At 32.4% G+C, this 25,082-nt stretch overlaps 1 protein-coding gene across 5 annotated transcripts in view; it reads left to right on the top strand.

Moving 5' to 3' along the window:
- Src64B (Tyrosine-protein kinase Src64B) overlaps positions 1 to 24,864 on the top strand; it is a 61,132-nt gene extending 36,268 nt beyond the window's left edge. For 4 of the 5 annotated variants that reach the window (XM_085188709.1, XM_085188711.1, XM_085188708.1 and 1 more), the window contains 6 exons: positions 14,067 to 14,151; positions 16,746 to 16,883; positions 19,245 to 19,455; positions 19,926 to 20,179; positions 21,017 to 21,204; positions 21,731 to 24,864. In XM_085188709.1, the coding sequence (XP_085044835.1) occupies positions 14,103 to 14,151; positions 16,746 to 16,883; positions 19,245 to 19,455; positions 19,926 to 20,179; positions 21,017 to 21,204; positions 21,731 to 22,465 (1,575 nt within the window). In that variant the 5' untranslated portion in view covers positions 14,067 to 14,102 and the 3' untranslated portion in view covers positions 22,466 to 24,864. The remainder of the gene's footprint in view (positions 1 to 14,066; positions 14,152 to 16,745; positions 16,884 to 19,244; positions 19,456 to 19,925; positions 20,180 to 21,016; positions 21,205 to 21,730) is intronic. The other variant, XM_085188712.1, reaches the window with a different exon arrangement.
- The last annotated feature ends 218 nt before the right edge of the window (positions 24,865 to 25,082 follow it).

The following is a 25,082-nucleotide window of genomic DNA, read 5'->3' as shown; positions in this document are numbered from 1 at the left end:
GGTAATATCGAAAATGTGAAATGGGAATGTTTTGTATTATTCGTAGGTATTGCCGTTATGCTATTTCGGTAGGTATTAAATTCATCTGTCAATCTGTTTCGTTAAATAATTACCTTTTTGCTAATTAAAATGTTTGTTCAATTTAAAACAGAAATCAATACATTAATAGAATGTGGACGTATTATTCGAAATCCTTTTATAGTAAACTTCATTAATTATTTCTAACAGAAATATAAATCTAATAGTGTATATTATAATAGACTAAGAATAAGACAATAGTCTCATGTTTGTTAATGATATTAATATTATTCAAAGTGGGCTGAGCTAAAATCTACGTAATAGGTACTTATTAGTAGAGAAGCGTTCTTTATAATAATTAAAAAGTAATATAATAAAATATGAATGTCAAATAGCACCTTTTACATTACACGTTTCAAACCCGTTGTACCCATAATATCGCTTCAACAAGCGCTTCAAAACAAAATCCTTTATTGCATTTTTGCAACAGCTAAAAACACATATTCGAATGCATACTGTTTCCATGCATTCTTACAAAAATATGAGAAAAACGTCAAAACCTGTTAACGAAATCATAATTGAAAAGTAAAAAGTGTAAGTTTAAAATAAATATTTATTGTAAATTTTTATTAATGCAGTATAGTACAGGCCTCACTTTTTATTCGTGTCTTTAAGAACCTTTTTACATGGCCTTTATGGTTAAAGCACTCTTACCTGTACACTAGCTTTTATCAAACTACCCCTAGCAACCGTCGATACTTCAGACATGCTACAAAGGTGTAATAAATATATGTCGCCTTGTATTTTTTTATTGTTCGCTTTTATTTAAAACAAGCCTGCCTATTCGTATAATAATCTATTATTATCATATTAATAATAAAACTTCTATAGTTTTTTAGTAATAGTTATTTTTAATCAATCATTTTGAGTGGCAATTAGACGTTAAGCGAGTGCGAGTTAATTATTTCTTTCTTTTCAAATGTTGTTTTAAAAGCAAATTTCTATTTAGCTTCTTTTAATTACGTTACACTGTGATTGTAATTAAAACAATGCTTTTCTTTTAAATAAAGCAGAAAATATTTTCTTATTTTTTTAGGCAAATTTACTCGTCCACCTAAACTATGCAAATAACAAGAGATCTACTTTTCAAAGGGGTAAAAGCGCCATTTAAATTGTATGAAATTTCAAACTTTCTGTTACACAATTATTCAAGTGTTGCATTGCACTAATTTATTTTGTTTTTTAGGATTCCGTACCTCAAAAGAGAAAAACGGAACTCTTATATGGAAGATGACTTGTTATCCTTCTTTCGGTTTATTAAGATCATTTATGTCAATATCGCGTGGAGTTGTCAAGCTGAAATTAATATCAAATATATTAGTAGATCTGTGCTTGAACTTTTTTTCTGTGCTCTAAGGTACGGTACCGTAGCGAGATCTACGGTACCTTAGAGCACAGAAAAAAAGTTTCTAAGTCAACGCAATTTCGACTCGCACTTAACCTTTTTTTTATTCTTAAAATTACATTTAACAATCTTTACTCACATTTTTCATTTTTACAACGCTTCAAAAAAATTGTAACCAACTGATTTATAACCGCATCGCCCGAACCACTGGACATATCGAGATAGATTGGAATACAGATTGCAAATGTAAAACTTTTACATGTATTTTATAAATTCAACTTTTCAAGGCAGTTTTCTAATGTAAAAATTTTAACTTTTTCATCACTTTTTATTAATATATTTAAATTAATCTAATATCATAATCTAATGAATTTATTTTTAATTTAAAAATTAAAATAAGTATGTTACTATTGATACACTCCATGAAATCCTTTGTTCGTGGCTTTGTAGTGGTGTACCAATTGTAGAGTCTATCCGTAAATACGTCTTCCACTTGTATGTGTTTTGGTCGTCTCGTTAGTTAATTATTTAGGAATATAATATATATAATTACAGTATGTGTCTGTCAAGTTTTTTTCAATCCGTGAATAGATGCGGCACAAGGTATTTTTCAATGTAACATGTTAATTTTCTTTTTCGAAATCAGGTCAATATGTCATAAAAATAGATACTGTTCAATATGCTTTCATTGCCGTAACTAGATATGAACTTTATGATGATCTAGGTCAAACTGCGCGCTGTTATGGTTCTTTATTGACATTCTCAATCGATACCTATTACACTGTATAGGAGATAATTAAAACTTCAATGTGCGAAATATTAGATTTTTCAGATTCACGCCGTATCCCGAATATAGCAGGCTAGGCAGAGGGAGCCTAGTGTTCAAACACTACGCTGGACTACAAAACGAAGACATATTTTTATTAAATATTTCATTTCCTCGAGCGGGAATCGAACCCACCGCCTCTCTTGTTTATAGTCACACGCTTTTGCCCCCGACTGGCCTTAAGCGAAATATTATTGGTAAAAAAATTACGGGCACCAGTCTGAAGTTACGGAAATAATGACGCCACCTTACGATCCAATCTGCTGAAGCCGTAAACAGGTTTAAGTTCAGAAAAGGCTTCATACGATGCTTACAGTATTGGTCATCAATATGAAAAATAATAGATTAAATTGAATCTATTTCTAATAAATTAATAAATTTATTTTTTTCAGAGTTAGATATTCCAAAAAATAATATTTTAGTAGTTTGACTCTAGTATTGTTTTTTCCATCCTTGTAAATAAATTCAAACTTCTTTGTAATAAGATTTCATAATCAACTTCGCTATACTTTTTTCATTCTAACAATACCAATATCAACTATATTCTACATACAACACTTATTCAGTATGAGAAAAGTTGTGTGGTCGAAAAACAAATATATATTTCCTCGTTTGAGCGGAGCAATCCGTTATAAGGTTTGCACCTTCCTTTATAAAACTGCCGCAAAGGCCACATGGTGGAGGAATAAAAGCGGGTATCCGTCTTCACGGAAATTCATCACGAACGTAGAAAACGTGTGTCGCATTTCAAAAATATATACATAAATTTACCTTACTCTTTTTTATTTTTCCATTGTGTAACCTGAAATAATAAAAACCTTTTTTTTTTTTGTAATAATTTGACAAGTCAATATTAAAAATCAATGAAAAATCGGTTAGTGCCATAAAGCTTCGTATAACAAAGACATTTTTGTATTATTGATCTGACAAGAACCTTAAAATGAAAACTTTTTGAGGCTGAAAATGAGATTCAAATACTGACGGATAGAAATAAAATTTCGCAAAAAAATTCGTATTAATGAATAATTTATGATGGAAGTACCCACTTTAATAATGTGCATACATGTCGACAAATCTATTATATTAGAAATAGTGCTTGCCATAGTCTTCTTCACAGGAGACTGATTATGTGGCAGCTTACCATTTTCTAACACAATTTTTGATGTAACTATGTACTCGAAAATTCGGCGGAGACTAGGGAACGAAGTTGCAACACTAGGTTCCCTCTGCGTACCCTGCTGTGCGGGAATGTATACGACGCGGGATACAGCGTGAAGATGAAAAGAAATGTAGGCAGGACTCATTCACCACCTATTCATTCTCAATGTATGATTTCAACGCCCTCTAAAGTTAAATATTCGAAATTCTCCCCTTTATTGGAACCCATTTAGTTGTATTGCATTCATATATTAGAATTCCTCCCTACAAATTAAGTAGAGCGTCCATATTTCAATTACGAGTAAATGTGGGTGGACAGTGTTTCACATTATTTCCTGTTGTGGATTAAAATTAAAATATACTTGCATCATAACTTTTTTTTTCCACTTTCACGCTGTATCCTGCATATAGCAGGATAAAAAATAAACGTGTTAAGACACTCCGTTCCCCGCTTTACGGCAAATTTTCAACGCCAATGGTTCGCCTTGTTACCAGAGCGGAGAAATGGAAATATTAATAAATTATCAGTCACTTCCCCAAATGAGAATCGAACTCACAACCGTCGCGTTTACAGTTCGACACACTATACTATGTGGTACGCGGAGCCCACGTAGATAAGTCACCAGTCTGGCCAGTAAATGTCTAAACTCATTGGACATGCCTAATGGAACAGCAGACGTTCTCTTGATATTAATTCTGCTTAAGCCATTTGCATTGCAAGTAAGGATAAAGACGTTGCAACTGTAATTTGTTCGAATTAATTACGAAACGATTTTGCAGCTTAAACCGACAACTAAGACTAAATGATTTATAGGTTGATATTAATTTTTATTTATTTGTATTGTATTATGTGTTCTTCTAAGTCTAACTGGGCACCGATTATTAAAAAAACATGTAATTCCAACAAGTAGTTCCAGAGATCTTAGCATTTATATAAACAAACAAACACTCATCCGATTCATTATATTAATATAGATAATAATTCATTTCACCGAGTGTAAATAGAACCCACAAATGTCGCGTTACTAGCACACGATCATATCATTATGCTACGACAATAAAACTATATACATGTATATTTCTTATTTGTATTATATACTTTCTTCCAAGTCCAACTGGGCACAGATTACAAAATTACAAGCATTGTATAGGTTTTCGTGGGCCATAACGGTGGCAAGGGAAGCCCTGGTGTGGTATTGATCGAGCGCGCCCCACAGCTATGACCACCGGCGACAGGAGGGCGCTCCTCCTCCGTGAACATGTGCATTGACAGCTGAGCGCTAAAAATACTCCCTGCCATATTGCCCTCCATTGTATTTATTACATGGAGGTAGAGCATGCAAGAACAACGGATATATTCTTCGTTTTGTTTGAAGTTCAAATCTAATTCGTCAAATCAAAAGTCATTTTGTTAAATTGTACAAATAAAGGAAATAGCAATTTTCATATAATGTTTAAAAAAAATTTAAAGTTTAAAGTTCTTTATAAATATAGAGTTATAATGCCATTTAAAGTTATATATACGGCTTCGTAACTTGTTGGTTTGTTGCGTTGCAATATATCTGCCTACCTTATTTACTCAACTACGCCGAAGCAAAAATGAGGGTTATGATTTTTTTATTCTTTTGTTTTACAATTAAAATATATATAATACTAGTGGACCCTAATGCGGACGCCCGCTTGAACTATACGAATATTTATTAAATATATTTATGAAATTATTTTTCAGTTTTCAATAGAGAGATGCGTTAAGCAGCTCATTTTGGGTGACGTTTTCTGACAACAAACTTTGCAAATTATTGCTTAGCAACGCGACGATTGTTATTAACATGGCGGAATAAATTGCATGTCAAATTAATAAGTATTTTAATATATTGGTATATATTGAAAATTTGTTATACAAATATGAGAAAAAAAAGTATCCTATGTTCATCCCGAGACCCTCAAGTATCTCTATATGAGTATTTTATCACAATTAAATTACCCGTTTGGCCCTGGTTGCGTAAAAGACAGACAGACAGACAGAGTTACTTGCGAATTTATAATATAGGTATGGATTCAGGAGGCTACAATGTTTTCTCAATTTAAAACATTAATTCAACTGACACCATAGCAAATGCAAATAGCTAAGAAATAACACGTTTTGAATACAAAAGTGTTGTTAGGCGTTAAAATAATGACGTGAACGGGCGTAAAACAAAAGTAGTTTTACAAAATTACTCGCGTTTCCGGGATGCTCTTGTATTCGCCAACGAGTTTTTGTCGTAGCAATTTACCATGAATCTTATATTTAACGCATATTTAACTCTACAAATGATTTACGTCAATCGCCATCGGTTTAATTTACTTTTGTTATTGCTATGTTTAGTATCAGAATTCTTTCATTTCTAAACCAATACCCGCATCGATTCTTCTATATAGCGAAAAAAATATATATTGTAAATAAAAGCGTTTTGTCACTTCATTTCATTATTATTATTATTGGTAAGTTATTCAATTAATTAATTAATAGCTAATTTAAAACTTTAAGATCCCATATTGGATTGCCGAATATATTTCATGTTTTAATAGTGTCTTTAAATCTAAAATGTATAAACTGTTCGTCCTTGTAGTGTCGATAACATCAGGCTAATATCCTTTATACAACCATCCACAACCCTTATAATCTTCGTAATTGTTTTGTTTTTGCCTTGTTTTGTTTTGTTTTACGCCTTGTTTTTAATCGAGAGAAAGAGGAGATTTGTGCCACCAAGTCTCGAGACTGTTTTGAACGTTAACATTGCATCGCACGTTCTCACATAAACATCCCGTGGCGGAGGAAGTGGGTTAACCAAATATAATTTAATCAGTATCTACGTAGGAAACGAGATTACCAAATAGAATCTAATATATGTGGTGTGGGTACACTCGACGCGTAGTATTTGTGTGAACGTTGTGTTGTTAATTAGTATATGAGGTATTAATCTACGAGTATGTTTATCTAAGAATGGTTTAACTCATTTTAGCTTATTATTTAAAAAACACAAAAATGAGATTTGTATGGCCATTTTGTCGATGGTTTTATATTGTCCATAAAAATATGCTATTATTGTCACTGTAATAAATGAATAATAATTTTATAGGTTGGTTACAAGAGTAATGTGAAATTTTATTTTTCAAGTTTATATTTGTTTGTGATGAAAAAAGGCGATGTTTGTCTAAATTTATATGGTTGTATTGTCAACTCATTCTTCACCCGCTTCTTCAGCTAGCAGCATCTCTAGATATAAACCAAATTGCCCAGGTGGTCAATATAGGTATATATTCTATACTTCTCATAGAATTTGATCGAGGTACCATAATGATAAAGGATTATCATTGTGCCGATAGTGGTTTCGGTTAACGGTTTAATAGCGAAAAGCCTCGACCAACACCTTAAGAGGCTATCGCTTAGCTGTTGGATCAAGAACCGGATACAGAAGGCAGTATTACTTGAGACGGCACGTATTGTGCGGAGGTTCCTCTCTCTGGAGCCCTAGCCACCGATGGCTTGGATCCTTGTCCCGCCCTCGGAAGAGTGGTTTTTTATATTCTTAAGTGTATTTTTTTTTATAATAATTTATATTTAAAAATGTAAAATTGATTCACTAATTTAATAAAAGTATATTCTGTTAAGGATTAAATTAAAAAGAAAATCTTTACGTAATTCTCTCCATATTATGTATATACGTGTAGATGTATGTAACATATTTACATATGTAGGTATACCCCATATAGTTTTGAAAAATAAAAATGTTTACCTTCAAAGTAAAACAGATTTCTGCAGCCATATTCAACTGCATTACATTAGTCTTTGTTAGACGAAAATCAATATAAACAGACCCTTTCGAATCCTAAAAGCAACCCTTATCGGGTCTCGATAAACCACATAACAGTTGAAACCTTTCGGTCAGAGGATATGGCTTAACCGAGAGGGTTAAGATGGGAAATGTCCGACATATTTCCGTCTTAGGGGAGCGATGATTTAGAGCGTGAGATAGTGGGCCTCCTGTGTTTATTTTTAGATTTTGACATCCGTAAGGTCCATTGACCTCTTACAAAATTTTTGTACAATGTCGAGGTTTTTTGTATGAAAAAGAATATTAAACGTTGACTGACTGACACAACTGGTCCTAAATAACCACGAAGTTATTTATAAATAAAATGTTGCTAACATAAATGTAGGGTAGTATTCTTTTTTTTATTTTACTTTTAGATTTTAATCAAAAATAACTTGCTGCTTGCATAACAAATTGTTTAGTTATGCTTCTTGATTGATTTGTTTTATAAGATCAATGATAAATGATAACGGTATAATCTCTACTTGAATAAATCTTATCATGGCGTCGATATATATTGCCTCCAGAATTTGGCGAAAAGTAGAGAACGGAGTGTCGTAACACTAAACTCTCGCTGCCCCGCAGCGTGAAGCTAAAAAAATCAAAATCTGTTATCAAAGTTAAGTTTTAATACACGACGTACGCCCCAACAAGATTCTCATAGCAACGGTTTCCGCCGGATAGCGCCTTGTAATGCCTTGAGAGTTCCATCGGAGCGTGTACGGCGTTTTAATAAGGCTTATTATAAATAATCTCGGTACCAAATACATGTAACTCGACGTTTTCCTGCATAATCAACGGTCGTTCTGCTGAGAAACCTTCCTAGTTCATCATGGCTTGCGTTACGCGCTCCGCTGGCTCCACCGCCGGTTATAATGTTACATGGACTGACGTTGGTGCCACAATTTACCACTGCGTTATTCTATTGCGTCAATTCTCGATAAGAGACGATAATTTATTTAGTTCCAGATATGTTTATATTATAGTTTGGTTGGTGATATTTACTATTGAGATTTGCGTTAGTCCTCCGTTTAAGTATTTAAATGTTGTTCACTTGTTTGGAAGAATACGGTTTATACGTAATTATTTATTGGTTAGGGATTTTCCGTTTTGCAGGTAATTTTATATTAATTATATTTATGTTATCTAATACTGTTTTCTTATGTGATAATTGTTAATTAAATAACTTAAGGGATTGCATGTTAGGGAGTTAAAAGGCGCCCGTTAAGAATAAACTATTCTCAAATATAGCTTTCAGTCAATTCTGTATATATTATTATGGCCAAGTTTAATATAAAATATTAAGCAACAGTGAACTACCAACCCTTCTTATACAATATACATTATACTGGTATATTATATTTAAATATACAATATTTTCATCTTATTTTTGCAAAAACTAATTACACATGAAAGCAAGGATCTCGCGTCGGTGGAGGTGAGTGCGTTAATCATAGCAGCGTGGAGGCATTGTCTCGCCCGCAGCTGCGCCCGACGGCCGACTGCCGGCCCACGTCCTCTAAACACAAATCATTGTCAAGTTCAACAGAGCTATGGGGACCTAGTAACAACTAACAAACACTGAACCTGAAGCAATCATAGCGTAGCCCAGGTGCTGTTCGAGCGCTTAATTAAATTCAATTATAATCTATGAGACCAGTCGTGGTGCTAAGGACTGCAGGGGCACGGTTGTGTGACTGTAAACGCAACTGATTGTCGGTACGATCTCTACTCAAGGAAATGAAATATTTATTTAAACTTACATTTTCATTTTTTCGCTCTGATGTCGAGGCAAAAGGGCATCGTTGAGTTTCACCACTCAACACGCAATGCCTCCAGAGCTCGGCGAAAAATGGGGAACCGTATGGCTTACCATTAGGTTACCTCTGCCTACCCTTCTGCATGTTTGATACGTTAAGCTGATTTAAATACCATCTATGTACCTAGATCTTGCAGGGTAGGCAGAAATCAAACGTGAATTAGTTGACAAGTAGATTTTCAAATAATTTTACAGGGCTTTTTATACGACCAAGCACAAAACCAAATATCACCAGAATAGTCCAGTACAAGCTGTAAAAATTGTAACTTGCAAATATAATATGGGCTTGAGCTTTATCCCGAGTGAACACAGAACTCAGGACCCGTATAGATCTTCCATTTTTTTGATGATGAAGTCAAGAACGACGACAAGTACTTAACATTTAAGTTGACTCTCATTTCACATTTATGTTTTTGATGGGATATAACTTTATCGCGAATTTAAATTAGGTCGCAAAACTCGTAAGTCACTTTTTGTAAATATTTACTTAACGGTAACATATAAATTTATAGTAGGTTTATATATATCTATACATATAATGCATTTATTTATTTTTATTTTAAAAATATTTCACCAGCTTACGTTGAAAATAGATGCAATGTCGATGTTCAATAAATTTAACATCGAAATTGCATTAACGAAAATAATACAGCTTTTACAAAATGTTTCCCCATGAATATTTTACCTGAAAAGCTTCTGTTGATGTTAGTAAAAATATATGAGACATTTAGCTTAATATTGAGGCCAGTCGTGGCGCAGAAGTTCAAATTGGACTATAAACACGATAGTTTGTGTTCGATTCCCATTTCGACTCCCACTTCATTTTTTCGCTCTTGTTTGGAGGCAAAGCGTGGCGTTGAGTTCCCCACTCAACACGCAAAGGCGTTAAAAATTTGGCGGAAAAATGGGGAACAGTCTGGGAGTGTCTTTACACTAGGTAGCCAGCTCTCTGTGCGGAGTATAGCGTGACGTTAAAAAAGTTTAATATGTAAATTATCGAACATCGTTATATTCAATGTCTCATACATAAATGTATGTATGATAGAAGATCATATTACCTTCCTCATTTTGTGGTATTCTGGACGTGCTAACGATGTTACATGAGCTTAGATCACTGCAAGGCAATATGTTTTAAGATTATCAATATTTTTCAAGCTATTCATAATACATTTCGTAAATATTTATTTAATTTATACACTCAACAAAAAACGTGGAAGTTTTGGAGTTAAATTATAATTAAATACATAATTTTATAAAATTATGTTTAGATACATGGAGAATAAACAAAGATAAAATAAAAAAAACAATGAAGGTGATACTCAGAAATAAATGAGGTAAAAAATAAATTATCATATTGTAAAGGTGTTTTGACCTTCGAGCGTATTCATGTGGTTTTAGGCTTTGTTCTTTTAAACATGTGGCGTTTTTATTAATATTATTATATATATATTTTAATAAAAAAATTTTCACAAAACATTTTCTATGTAGTTCAAGTTCAAGATTCCGCCCACCGGGTTATTGACCGCCCTCGGTACATGCGCGAGGAGCAAAATACGTCTTTCCTTTCTAAAATTGTGAAACTATTGATAAAATCTATATTGTCGTATAACAATTACTAATAACATCGCCATCCCGCTCGTGAATGCAATGTAAATGTTTGCATTAAAGTTGTAATCGTTTTATGTTTACATTTATCGATCATTCCGTTTATCTTTCCGTTAGGTGTAACTGTTTAAACAGGCTTTTGTTATTCTTTAAATGGTAGTCTCGTTTAAATTGGAACTAATTTTGTTTTTGGATCTCTTTTATTGATGCATATTTGGTTGGTTTGGTCTTTTTAATAATAATAATCAATAAATATTTTTGTATCTTAATAATAATATAGGTAATATTTGGTATTAAGTCTAAATTACGTTTGGAACGAAATCTTTCGTTTTCTTTTTTGGTTTTTGAGCATTGAGGTTGTTTTCGCATTCATGCCATTGTCCGATGTCCGAATATTTGTAGACAAATTTGGTTGTGTTCCATACAATCTGTATGAATGTATATGAATAATATTGCGTTGATGGTATTGATTGAAGGCAACAGGTTGGTGGGGCGTCCCTTCCCCGCGCCTCTGCCACCTTTACTTTCTTCCATTTTGGTTTAAGGGCCTCTTCTCTAATTTTAGAATTTTGAATGCGATTTTTTTATAATAAACTCGTTAGTAAATATCCAATTGTACCTGTAAATAGAATATGGCAATCTTGTTGGTTTTATATATGGATGGAGAGGAAATGGAGGTAAAATGAAACTACTATTTTAAGACAAATTTTTAAAACGAGATTTTAAATTATTATTATTTTTATATCAGCTAGACAAGTAGCGAGTATCTAAAATTGCTTATTATAAATTTGTAAGAAATTATAATTAATATCTTAATTATTAACAATGCTGCTGATGATTCGGCATACTTTAAAGCTCGTTTTAATACTATACTTACATTGGAAATTTCAGAATCGTGCTATTTTTCTAAATGACATTTTAAAAGTTTCCTTTAGAACTATTGAATATATATTTGCTGTGAATATTTTACAAAATTTCAATCAATTCCCCCCCTAACACAAGTTAAACTCCTTCACTTTATGTACATTCTAAGCACAATTTACAATGGACGCTCTTATATTTCATAGCGTCGACGACAACAGTGCGTTACGTGTTCGTAGTGTTCGTACACGCATATTTCCAATAACAGGAAAGTGTTTGTAAGTGATATTGTTATTTGATATTACGATGCAAGGGCCGTGCTCGTTAACTGGCTTTCTAGGTATCCGTCCATTTTAATATCATTTATTATTCATTACATTAATTCTTATCGCTACTAAAGTAGTAAGTGTTGTTGTGTTTTTTTTTATTATTTACGTTTTTTGAATTTTTATAAAATTTGTTAATTTAATATATTTTTCTAATAAATTCCAAAGTGTTTATTTTATTTTTTTATTATACGAAAGCCCATTGAGCCCTATATTCGATATACACGAATTAAGGCATAAGCGAAAGCTAAGTAAGAGTAGTAGAGAGTTCTATCTTCACGCTATATCCCGCATATAGCAGGGTAAACAAAGGGAACCTGGGAACATACACACTTCCGCTCTCCGCTTTCCGCCAATTTCTGGAGGCATTGAGTGGCGAAACTCAACACTTGACTCGTTACAAGAGCGAACAACGAAGGAAAATATTACATATTTCATTTCCTCCAATGGGAATCGAACCCACAACGTGTCGCGTTTACAGTCGCACACTTGTGCCCAAAGATGGTCGAAGTGGCCCCTAAAAGTAAGAGAGCTCTAACTTTCAAATACATTATTAAGTGAAAGAGCTTATATGAAGCTTTCGCCGTATAAGCTTAGCCGCGCTTACACATTCATTTCACATGTTATATATAACTATTTCATTCCAATACAAAAAAGTCAAGTCATTCAAATTCACCTTAAAATGTCTGGTCACTTCAAAATTGTAATACCCCAATCCTTTAAAATATCACGTTTTATTTAAAAAATATTGTTCATCGTAAGCCGAGACGTCAAATTGGTAACAAGAATCGTTTATGTCATCGTAATTCCACACCAAGCGACCGGACGTCATTGTGCACGCCCGGCACGTTGAGGGATTATTGATGAATTGATAATCTGTCTACAGTAAACTATAATATTAATAATTTTGTTATCAAATGTGGAAAATGTCTTGCCCTTGACCAGTGGAAATTGAGTAATTAATATTGTAAATAATATTAGAAATTGATGGGAATAAAAATGATTTCTTGTATATTGTTAAGTTGGCAAAGAAGATTTTTTTGGTGCACCCACTTTCGCCATTATTAACTGTTTGTAACGGAACTCGACACCGCTCTGTCCGAATGGGGAAAATGTAAATATAAAATTTCAATTCCGGTCTCAAATATTTGTAATTAGCGGATTCGGAACTTACAAATGATGCATTATTAAACAAAACAAACATGCATATACAAATAAAAAAAAATAAAAAAAAATATCTATATATATATATATATATAAAATCGAAAGGTCACTCACTCTCTCTCATCACGAAATCTCAAAAACTACCAGAGCTAGGAATCTGAAATTTTGTATAGGAGTTACTTATAGGACGTATGCTCGCTAAGACGGGAATTTGCAATATTCGACTTTAAGTAGTTGTTTTTGGGGTTGAAAGTTTGTATGAAACTTCGTTACTACAAATGCTAGGAGTCTCAAATTTTTCACAGACATCACTTATAGGACGTAGGTACTCGTGGAGACAGAAAATAATAATAACGTAGTTCACGCAGGAGAAGCCGCTAGTATTATATATTTTATATCGTATTCTAATCATATAAATTGGAAAGTTGGTAATAATAAATCGCTTCGTCGCTTTAATATTCTCGGGCACGTATTAGTATTATCAGAAAGAGTCGTGGGAACTTGTTGTTGATATAGTGATAAGAAAAAATGTTGATATTGATATGGGCGTGATTGATGATAATGTATCTGACACTTTTGACCTGCTTATCATTTCAAATTATCCAGAAGTTTGTCGATTTCTTTTGTCCAATGTATGTATTAATTTAAGTAGGTTATCATGTATAAAACTTTAAGTAGGTAACTAATTATTATTTATAACGTGGATTTTTCAGTTTCACTTATGTTAATACACAAAATCGAGGTTCCTTATGAAATTGTTGCTATACCTGTTTGTTTGCATTTATTTTAAAAAATACTGTTTAGACCTAGATAGGTTTAAAAGTCACTCTGGTTTATCAAATAGTTTTACTCAAGAAATAATATAAAACATTATATTATTTATTGGTAGAAAATTCGGACAGTCCAGCAGAGCTTTTACGCACCCACATTAGGTAGTAGGTCCCTGCGCTTTCAAAATCAAATTTACGGAATACCTAATATTTAAGTGTTTGATTTATATTTTATTTTGTTCTTTTGTTTGTTACAGAAGCGGCTTGGCGCGGCGTAGCGGGCGGGCCGCGCCATGGGTAACAAGTGCTGCAGCCGCCGTCACGACCCCGACAGACCCTTGGGTGAGTTCAATATTTACCTCTCTCCTGCTTAAGCCTCTTAAGATACGCTTCAGACGTTTTCCAATTCTTACTCTGTATTTGTCTGTGTCTTTGTTTAATAACTCACATTTTCGTCCTTTGAAATTAGATAGAAGTTAACCTAATAACAAATAACTTCCTTTTTCTCTTTTTTTTTTTACTTAGGTACTTGTTCCTATTGCTTATCACAGATTTGTTGACAGGTCATTTGTACAATTTCAAAAGCATCAAACAACTTCCATCTTATTCTTGACAGCTCTATATGTAAATATAAATAATGTTAAGTATTTAGTAACCTGCATAAAACCATAACATTACCTATATAAAAATGGAAGTTTTTATTATATGTTTAGGACGACCTTACTTTTATCTTTCACACCAGTATTGCCTCATATTCATACTATATAATGTCCAAACAAAGACTATTGTTCCATACAAGTGTTTATTACTTAACTCCAATGAATATTTTCATCACTCACAAGATTGCGTCAGCGTTTTTGAAAAATCAAAACACCATGTAAGGCAGCCTTTTCGTTTCGTTAATGGTTCATACTTGTATACTGCTTGCACTTTGATAGTTCCCATTTCTTGCCTCTCTCCTTTCAGGCAATCCTCTTTGCGGCAAGTCTTAAATAAGCTGCGAGCGCAAAACCTAAGTTGCAAAATGTCTTTCTTCTTTGTAATATAAAATTTCCATACATTTTTTTTTTGCATTTTCTTAAACGACTTTCCCTTTTAGGGTTATTTTTCTTTTAAATATATTAATATAGAATTAAATGACTTTACTAATATAAATTTCAGTATGTTTGGCGTTATGTTACCGATAATCTCCCTTAAATTAAAATTGTCTTAGTTAACTTTAATTCAATTTTTAAAGTCAGTCCAAAGTCATCACGAAGTAAAATATTTATTTATTTTATCTGTATATCTTCATGTAAATTGAATACAGCAATTTCCACTCTTAAATGCCCGAGCGGAAACAATTTTCTTTCAAAACAATGCTCGAGAATTTTTCGCACGATGTTTAAAGTTCGCCATTTAACGTCTGTTTGCGTTTATTTGTTCATAGCGATGGGTTTTCTATTTTATTTTTTTCAGCTAGTAATGTCCTTAGTTTTACTTCAAGACTAGAGTAATTTACCTTTTATTCTTTTTCTTTTATTGGTGCCTTATTGTTGCAACTGATGCTAGTGACATTTTCTCAAATTTAATGTTTATATTGTTTTTATACAGAACTCTGTGATATTCTATTATTGTGTTAATTCTAATTAGTGACCGTTGGGTGAATTGAACCATGTACTAAAATATGCATCAATCAATGCCATTACTCAATAGAATGGCTATACAAATCGTGATAATAAGGTGAACGCCGGCCAAAGACCCATTTAGCTCCGGTCAAGTGTAAGTAGCCTTAGCAATATCAATATGCTTGCCTCAATATACGTTCTTGTCGACGCGCCCTAGTTTCCCGTTATTTTTCTCGTACATCTACTATAGTTGCTTTTGAAAAGATTGGTACGGCGATATTTTTCTATTCAATAGCTATCACTTGATGAAATTCTTTCAAATTCGTACAAAGAGTACTTTAAATATAGTTTTCTATTCGGGCATAGTGATTGTACCTAAAATATTACATTTATTTCTGTTTTAATAATAATATATATTTTGGGAATGCTATTTACCTGATGCAATAAACTTAACGTTATTATTTATACCTTTGGCCACCAACACTAACAAACTATGACTAATTTGTTGGGAACCTAAACTATTACTAAATTAATACTAAACTATGATGCTCTTGTTTCAGAAAGGCAATTGCAACTGATGCAATTTATAAATAGAACAGGAGCTTAAATTACAAATTATATATTGGTTTCTTATAAGTATTTGACAAAGTTTATTAAGGTACAGTTTAGAATAACCTTTTATTAGGCAAATAAATACCAGTAGTTGTATTTATTTGCTGTATAGTAATCGCTATTTACGATAATTATATATTATATAATATATATCATAATTCGCAGTAAAAATAAAAGTTTACGTAATGTATTTTGAAACTGCTTGACAGCTATATAATGTATTTTTAAACTGTGCGGACGAAAAAAAAATGTTATATAGGAATTTGTTTTCATACAAGCGTCTGTCTGTATGTAACACGTACGTCAAGTACTTATTTGTATTCCAAGAAAGTCATTACGCGCTTACTTGGTTTCCGTTTTCAAAGTAATTTTATGTGTCGAGATGCTGTGCCTTTATAATTTTACTGAAAAAAACTGGTTAAGTGCGAGTCGGATTCGCCCATCGAGGTTTCCGTACCTATGTAATATGTAATGTCTTTTAATTATTTTTTTATCAAATTTGAAAAGTATTTAATTTGAAGAAGTGTACTTTTTTTATTTTTTTCAAAATTTCAATAAAATAGTTATTTATGCGTCTTTTAAACGTGAATGTAATCGAAAACTACCCTTCTTAGTAGTTCAAAACAGCAATATAATATACTTGCAATGGTTAATTTGATTATATATGTACATATATTAACTATCTCATTATATTAACTAAACTATTATGTATTTCAGTATATCCAGCGTACAAGAAGAACGAGGCGGGCTTCACGACATGTCCGTCGCTGGAGACACGCTACACCGGCGAGCCCAACAACCGGGCCGTGTCGCGCCGGCCCGCGGACATCGTGCGCACGCGCAACCCCGGGGCGTGTAAGTATTGGGGTTCGACTGCCTTTCGTAGAATTAATTATTTTCTTTTTCGCGTCGCTCTGGTAACAAGACGCGCTGCGTTGAATTCCGTCATTCAACATGTAATGTCTTTAAAATAGGGCGAAAATTGTAGAACGGTATGTCTCCCATAAGGTTCCCCTTACTTTTTCTACTATGTGCCGGAACAACGTAATGTTTAATATCTAATAAAATGACTTTTTTTCGTACAAAATGGAGTATCTTAACACGGAGAAAATAAGGAATAACTATAAAATACAATATATTTTTCCATGGGATTATTTTCTTTTAAATACTTAGTTTGATTTAATTTAATTATTTATGGCTTCTGAGCGTGTCAATAGAACACTTATAATTTCATTAACACCAATTTAAATGGATATTGTTTATAAACAAAGAAGATTGATTAAGTATTATTACAGGCTTTAAATAGTACATATCATGTTTTAGGTTAATAATTGTAATTACCTACTCCTATTTAAAATATTGCGTTTTGTAATAAATACGAACGAATAATGCGTTCGTGCTATGAAATTAAAGTTATATATCGTTTTAAAACGAACAAATGGCTATATTTTAGTATTTATATTAAATGTCTGTATCCCGCACACAGCAGGGGAGGTAGAAGGAACCTAGTGTTAAGACTCTCCGTGCCCCGTTTTCCTGCCGAATTCTGGAGGCATCGTGTTGAGTGTCGGAACTCAACGCCGCACTTAGCCACGACACCAGAGCGAAGAAATGAATGTGCTCCTGCACCACGACTGGCCTGAAACCCATTATGTTTACGAAAAGTAGTCTTGTGTAGTCCAAATTCGTAACTTATCATTATTTATGAATGAATCTTTAAACAGCACCCGGATTATGTTGGGAGGATATTTTATTTTAGGAATTTTGTAAGGTATAAATAACTCTATTTAAACATGTAAGAGCCGCTCTGAAAAGGACTTAGCGGTTAATAATTTATTATATAGCGTTATCTAAATATACTGGCGGCGCTGAAAGAGAGTTTTATGACAAGTTTTGAACTAGAAATGTAATGTGTTAGTGATTTGTTAGTCAGTTATGGGAGCTCGTTGCATTCATGTTTTCATAATTACAATAGATATTTAATTTAACAAATTGTTTAATTTTTTTTTCTTTATTTCAATATAAATGGAGGAGCAAATGATATCAAAAACACTACATTGACTTTATATTATTGTCTAAATTGTATACATAATATAACAAAACATATCAAGTTGCCACGATTTCGTAGTATTTAGAAGTTACCGTACCCGAGACGTTATATCCTTAATAAGTAACTATTTCCCTTATATAAATAGTAAGTTAGGGATTCGGGTAAACTAAATCACAAATTGGCACTGAGCCAGGGTGCTACGCCTCCTCGCCCTTGTCTCGCACTACTTTATGAATATACAAATGCGTAAGTTGACGGCCTTAATTTGCTTTGAAATATTCACATAGTTCTTCCGAGTCCCGTAACTTATAAGCAAGGGCGTAGGAAGAGGGGGATGGGGGGGGGGGGTACCGTGCCCACCCCAGAACAGTCTGGTGCCCACTCCATAAATATGTGCAAAGCTAAAGACCAGGCCACCCAGGAAATTTCTCTAGATATGCCCATGTTTATAAGACGCAAAGCTCTGCTTGTACGTAAAGCTCGATTCAGATACATATTCAGAGAGCTTTCGAGAAGAGACTAGTCTTTGTTGCTTTGCAAAATTTAAGTTAGTTTGTGAGTAAATTATTCGTTTCATAATCTAAACGCCCGTCGTAGTTTGTGAAATATACGAAATGTTTTATGAGAATATTTGGACTAGCTGTTAGGTAAAGTAGAAGGAAGTCAAAACAATGTTTCAAACAATTAACTATTTTATGAATTTCCTTAATGGCTACCGTATATTAAGATTGGGTTAAAAGTGTATTTTAATTTTTAACGTGGGGTCGCGGATGCCATTATAAAAAGTAAGGTATATGTATAAAGTTAAATCATACTATACCTAGACCTATTACACAATTTTTGATTAGTCATACACTTAAAACATTGTTGAAGTTTCCACTTTATGATTAAAAATAAATCGTGCATAAAAGCCTTATTATGTCAAAGCATATTTTTTTTTAAGCCTTCGTGCCGCGGGTGCCCAAGCGTGCGAGACTGTATACGTAACGGTTATGAGTTCGATTCCCACGTACTGATAGTGAGGAACGGAAGTGTCTTATGGGAACGGAGTGTCCTAACACTAGGTTCCATAATCTACGTGCCATGTATGTTGTATATTTAGACATTTGACATACAGAAATCTTCATATAAGAAAATAATAAATATGCTTATGTCCATTTGCATAGGCATATCAAATGGCGGGCGGCGTGTGGTAAAAGCACTATGCGCGTACACGGCACGCGCGGAATCCGATATCTCCTTCCGCAAAGGCGACCGCATGGAGGTCCTCAGCGATGCGGAGACGGACTGGTGGCGGGTCCTCCACCTCACTACGCGGCGAGAGGGACTGGTGCCGGCCAACTTTGTGGCCGAGGAGAGTTCCGTGGAGTGTGAAGAGTGAGTTTTGGTTTTGTTTTTTTAATTTTTTGGTTAGTTTTCATACAGTAAAATTCATAAATAGTATTTTTGTCTTTCTATAATAATGTTTAGATACTATTTTAATAATTAAATCTGATTAAAGCATAATACAGAATAACATGTAATTACTACGGTTAGACAAATGTACTATAAAATGACGCGAAATTGAGCTTTCAAGATAGTAAAAATTGATGAGTTTTATGCAGATTGTGATTTTAATTGTTATTTGGCGACTTGGCGTCAACAAAAATTGGAATATCAACAACATAACTTTTTTTTTTGTTGTTGTTTTGATTATTTAATCCAATTTCTTTTTCAATATATTATTATTGCTGCTTAATTGTAAGTTATATGTTATTAAGTATTTGCTTGACAATATATTCACATTTTTTAAAATTATTATTCACCTCTCATTAAAAAAAAACTAAAACAAAATCATTATTTTCCAGTTGGTTCTTCCCACACGTATCACGCAAAGAAGCTGACAAATTACTTTTAGCAGAAATCAATCCCCGAGGAACATTTCTAGTTAGACCTGCAGAACATAACCCACATGGGTTCAGCCTCAGTGTTAAAGACTGGGAAGAAGGAAGGGGATACCATGTTAAACACTATAAAATAAAGCCTTTGGACAATGGCGGTTTTTATATCGCTACGAATCAAACGTTTCCTAGTCTACCAGCATTGGTCATGTCGTATACGAGTGAGTTTTATTTTGATACGTACTTTCTTTTTGTAATTATCATATTTTTAAAGTTTTATTGCTAAGGTAGGACTATATGAGATACTTTTGCTTATTTTTTCATATATTTTTGCTATAGAATTTAATAATTGCCTAATATAAAATAAATTGTAATGAAATAACGAAATCTATACTCGTATAGAAAATATCATCTATACGAGTTCCACTTACAATGAATATTAATTTATTTTCATTAAATTGTGGCCTTTAATAAATAATTCATTTATTAATTTGAATGAAACCATCAAGCGGCTTGAAAGCTTTAAAGGATTATAGAGCAGATTTTCAGTATATTTATTCTACAAATAGAAATATAACTCTCACCCTATTTTCATTTAATATTCGGCGTTATTCAAACAGTTTATTTGTAATTAAGTTAGTTATTAAGTTTGCTTTTTAATTAAATAATAAATTTGAAAGATTTGCTGAAGGTCTTTTTAATTTTAGCTATCAATAAAATTTGAGAATTTTTAACACATTTTTCCTACGAATATTATATTATATTAAAATAGCTAATTTAATAAGTTCATAATATATACCTACAGTATTTTACTAAGCCGGAAACATCTTATTATTACAAAAAAAACCTCGATAATAATAATCTAACGACTAAACACGTCAAAGGCTTATTAAAATGCCTTATTAGAGGAAAATAACAAATAAAAGCCTCGTATACAACTTAGCTTTATTATTTCTCATTTACACCTCTCCTGTATCTTCATCTGAAAAATAATTTTCAAAGCCAAAAACTAACACAAAAATAACATAATCCGAATGAAATGCGTTCACGTATTGCAGAGAACGCGTTAGGCCTCTGCCACGTGTTAGCCAGGCCTTGTCCAAAACCTGAACCTCAAATGTGGGACCTCGGGCCTGAACTGCGGGACAAGTGGGAGATACCCAGGAGTCAGATACAGTTGATCAAGAAGCTTGGCCAGGGAAACTTTGGCGAAGTGTATTATGGCAAATGGTGTAATAATATTGAGGTTAGCTTTGGTTTGCGTTTTTTTTTTCCTAAATTAGTACTTTTACCGTATAATGGTTGGTAGAACAGGGTAGGTGGTCTTAAGACAATCCATTTCTGTCGCACAGTATGTTTTTTATTTAATTCGTAGTGAATAATACCGCCGTGACGCAGCGGAACTTTCCATTCGGGGAAATGGATTATTTTCATTTCCCTGCTCCGGTAACAAGAAAAACCGCTTGATTTTCACTAGTCAAACCACAATGTCTCGATAATTGGCGGAAAGTGGGGAACGGAGTGTTTTAATTAACATATTAAATTAAAAAAATAAAATTACCAATTGTATATTTTGCTTTTTATTTTATTAAGAAATTAAGCAGTACATTTGTTTGTACATTAAAAAAATTCAAAGTAAACAAAAAATCATGTCACGATGTCATTTCATACATCGTGTAAATAAAAACTAAGATAACATATAATAAATTAAATATTATTTTATAAAGCAAATAAAACAATTTTTTCGAATTTTGTTTTTCTATCAATTTCAGGTCGCCGTAAAAACTTTGAGAGAAGGCACAATGTCCAAACAAGCCTTTCTTCAAGAGGCGGCCATTATGAAGAAATTCCGTCACAAACGCTTAGTCGCCCTCTACGCGGTCTGTTCCCAACAAGAGCCCGTGTACATCGTACAAGAGTACATGTGCAAGGGATCCTTGTTAGAATTCCTAAGGAACGGTGAGGGGAAGTCCCTGCATTTCGAAGATTTAGTCTACGTTGCTGCGCAAGTCGCTTCTGGCATGGAGTATTTGGAATCAAAACTTCTCATCCACAGAGATTTGGCGGCCCGTAACGTTTTGATAGGAGAGAACAATGTCGCCAAAATATGCGATTTCGGTCTCGCGAGGGTGATAGAAGACAATGAATATTGTCCAAAACAAGGCTCCAGGTTCCCAGTTAAATGGACAGCGCCTGAAGCGATTATTTACGGACGATTCTCTATAAAGAGTGACGTTTGGTCTTACGGGATATTACTTATGGAACTATTTACATATGGACAAATACCCTATCCAGGATTACATGGGAAAGAAGTGATAGAACAAGTGGAAAGAGGGTACAGGATGCCTAAACCGGTCGGACATTACCTACCGGACGATATATACAGACTTATGTTGCAATGTTGGGACGCTATACCTGAAAAACGACCCACTTTCGAATTCCTCAATCATTATTTCGAATCGTTCACAGTGACAAGTGAAATACCCTATAGAGAAGTGCAAGATTAGTGCTGTGATATCAAAATAATGTGAAAAGTGAAAAAAAACGCTATGCGTGCTTGTTTTTTGAACGCTGGAACTTTATTATGGCATTGGCATTGTGTAAGGTCCTTAGAATGAGAGGGAGGTAAAAATCGTCCTAAGGCTGCGTTTTGTGGTAAAATTATCTTGTTAGATATCAGATTCTGTGTGTATTGTAATACATTTTGTATTAAAAAGAATTTTCGAAAATTGCACCAATATTATTTTTTTCTTATCTGTATTATATTGAAAAACAACATATTATTTTTAAAAAGTAATTCTCAACTAAAATTATAAATTTCTAATATTATTATCGAACATAGAATCTGATACGTAACCCTGCACACGCTCATATTTTCTAATTTTAGTATTTTTATACTCGAAGCGTTACTAAACTATACAGGAAAGTGAGCTTGTCGTTTTTATTCGGCTTTTCATATGATTTGTAGTGTCGGACCACAAGTCCTAAATGTTCACTGAAAACTTATCTTAATAAGTTTTAGACAATTTGAATTGATACTCGTAAGATGTCAATTTTTTATTTATAATTCAATTTGTTTAAGGTAACGCCGTCTTCATTCATAAATTACGTCACACGAATTTCATATTTTTGACCCCTCCATCTATCATCTGACAAGTGACGTCACAAATGGTTGGCAATTGTACACCTAGAAATTATTAAATTAAAATAGTATGTAGTCAAAATTGTGTTTTGTATATTGTATTTGCAAAATAATGTGATGTAACAAAGTGGTTAAAGTTAAAGGTGGTCCCACAAATGTGATATGACCCGTAATTTATTTTTTAATTACTCTAAAATATTTTCACAACACAATTAATCATTTATTTTAAAGATTTTTGTACTTAATACAAATATTATTATATAAATCAAACCCACACACATACTATTTCCTATTTACTATCATTCTTTTATCAATTATTATTCTTTTATCAATTTTGTTATAATTTGTTTTTTGGCATTTACTCCATTTGCCTTTTTTTGGCATTTATTTTATATATCAAGTATTAATATTTAATAATTGACATCTTGCACGAAGTGTCATCATTTTGATCAAAACATTTGTAGTCTTCAATATTTTATTTATAATAGTAGATTAAGCACATCTAGAATCATTTGCAAATAAAACTTCATTAAAATAAGCAATAATGTTGGAAATCGATATTATGGACAGTATTTTCATATTCTAAATTAAAATGTGATATTTTTCATCACATATATAATAGATAATAAATAGATTTTTTTTGTTTTATGGTGCTAGGAGTCAGTCGGCCCTAGTGATTTATAAAATAAGCATACATATTTTCTTCTTTGTTGATAATTATATGATAATTCGAATATTTTATAAGCGGCATCAATAAATTATGTCGTTTGTTTATGTGACGTCGCATATTTAACAATTTTACACCTAGAAATTCTTAAATTAAAACAGCAACGGACCTATTTTATTTTTATTTAGACAATATTTTTGTTATTTAAATATAATATTTTGAACTGTGATTTTTTTGTCACATAATGTCACATTTTCTCATTTTAAATATGACTTCTACTTTCCTATTTAACATAATTTATGGATGGCCCCTTGAACTATGATTGTCATAAAAGTAGATTTAATGCAGATACTTAATCTCAGAATTATTTTAAATAAGTTAAAGGGTCGACTAATAAATAACATTCTTTTTTAGAGATTATTCACACACATTACAAACACCTGTAAAAAAATATATACATGTATAGTTTATTACTATTTAAATTGACTAATTTCGATAAATATTAAACATATTCGAGGCCCACTGACATTTTGAATATGAAATTTACTCTGTGTACCTCTGAAATTGAAATTATTTGGGCTCCTTTGCAACATTTTGTGTTTTTATTTCTAAAAAGCATAGATAATTAAAGTTCCATAGTATTAAACATTCTATTTCAACTGCAAAGGGGCCAAATTCCTTTTAAAAGTAAATATAGCTTTAGGACCATATACCAAAGAGTTATTGTACATTGAGCGAATGATAGAATTAAGGGGGAGGTATATTATTTAATTTTTAAATTAATTAGAAATTGTGACCTGTGTACTGTTAATTTGACAAATAACCTAATATTTTATGAATCTATAAATTAAAATTTATTTGATCATTCAACTGATTCATAATTGACACAAAATATCATTGTAGCTAATTGCCTCGAAGTATTGAAGATAATGCTTTAAATCACTTAACCATTTTCATCCTAGAAATTGTATAAATGAAAAATAGTGTCTTATAACATTCCAAGTAATCAAACACTTTAAATTTGGACACTTTTGTATGAAACGATTAGATATATAAGATTTTGTACATACAATGAAATAAATGTCATTGATATAAAACATCGTTTTTTATTTTATGCTATCTTGTGTACCTTTTTCTTCGTTTACTGGCGTTATTATATTCTATAATTAAACAATACAACCTTTACAAAAATATTTATATAACATTTTTTTTTGTTTAATGTTTAAATCTAATAAAAACTATTGGAATTGATTTTAATTTTTTTTTAATATGAGTAAGGTAAGTAACCTTACTTATAATTGGTCTAACAGTTAAT

This window comes from Heliconius melpomene, chromosome 7 (genome assembly GCF_056956725.1).
Source record: "Heliconius melpomene rosina isolate 202511_hmr_F chromosome 7, ASM5695672v1, whole genome shotgun sequence".
In the NCBI taxonomy this organism is placed as follows: Eukaryota; Metazoa; Arthropoda; class Insecta; order Lepidoptera; family Nymphalidae; genus Heliconius; species Heliconius melpomene.
This window is presented reverse-complemented; position numbering and strand designations above follow the sequence as displayed.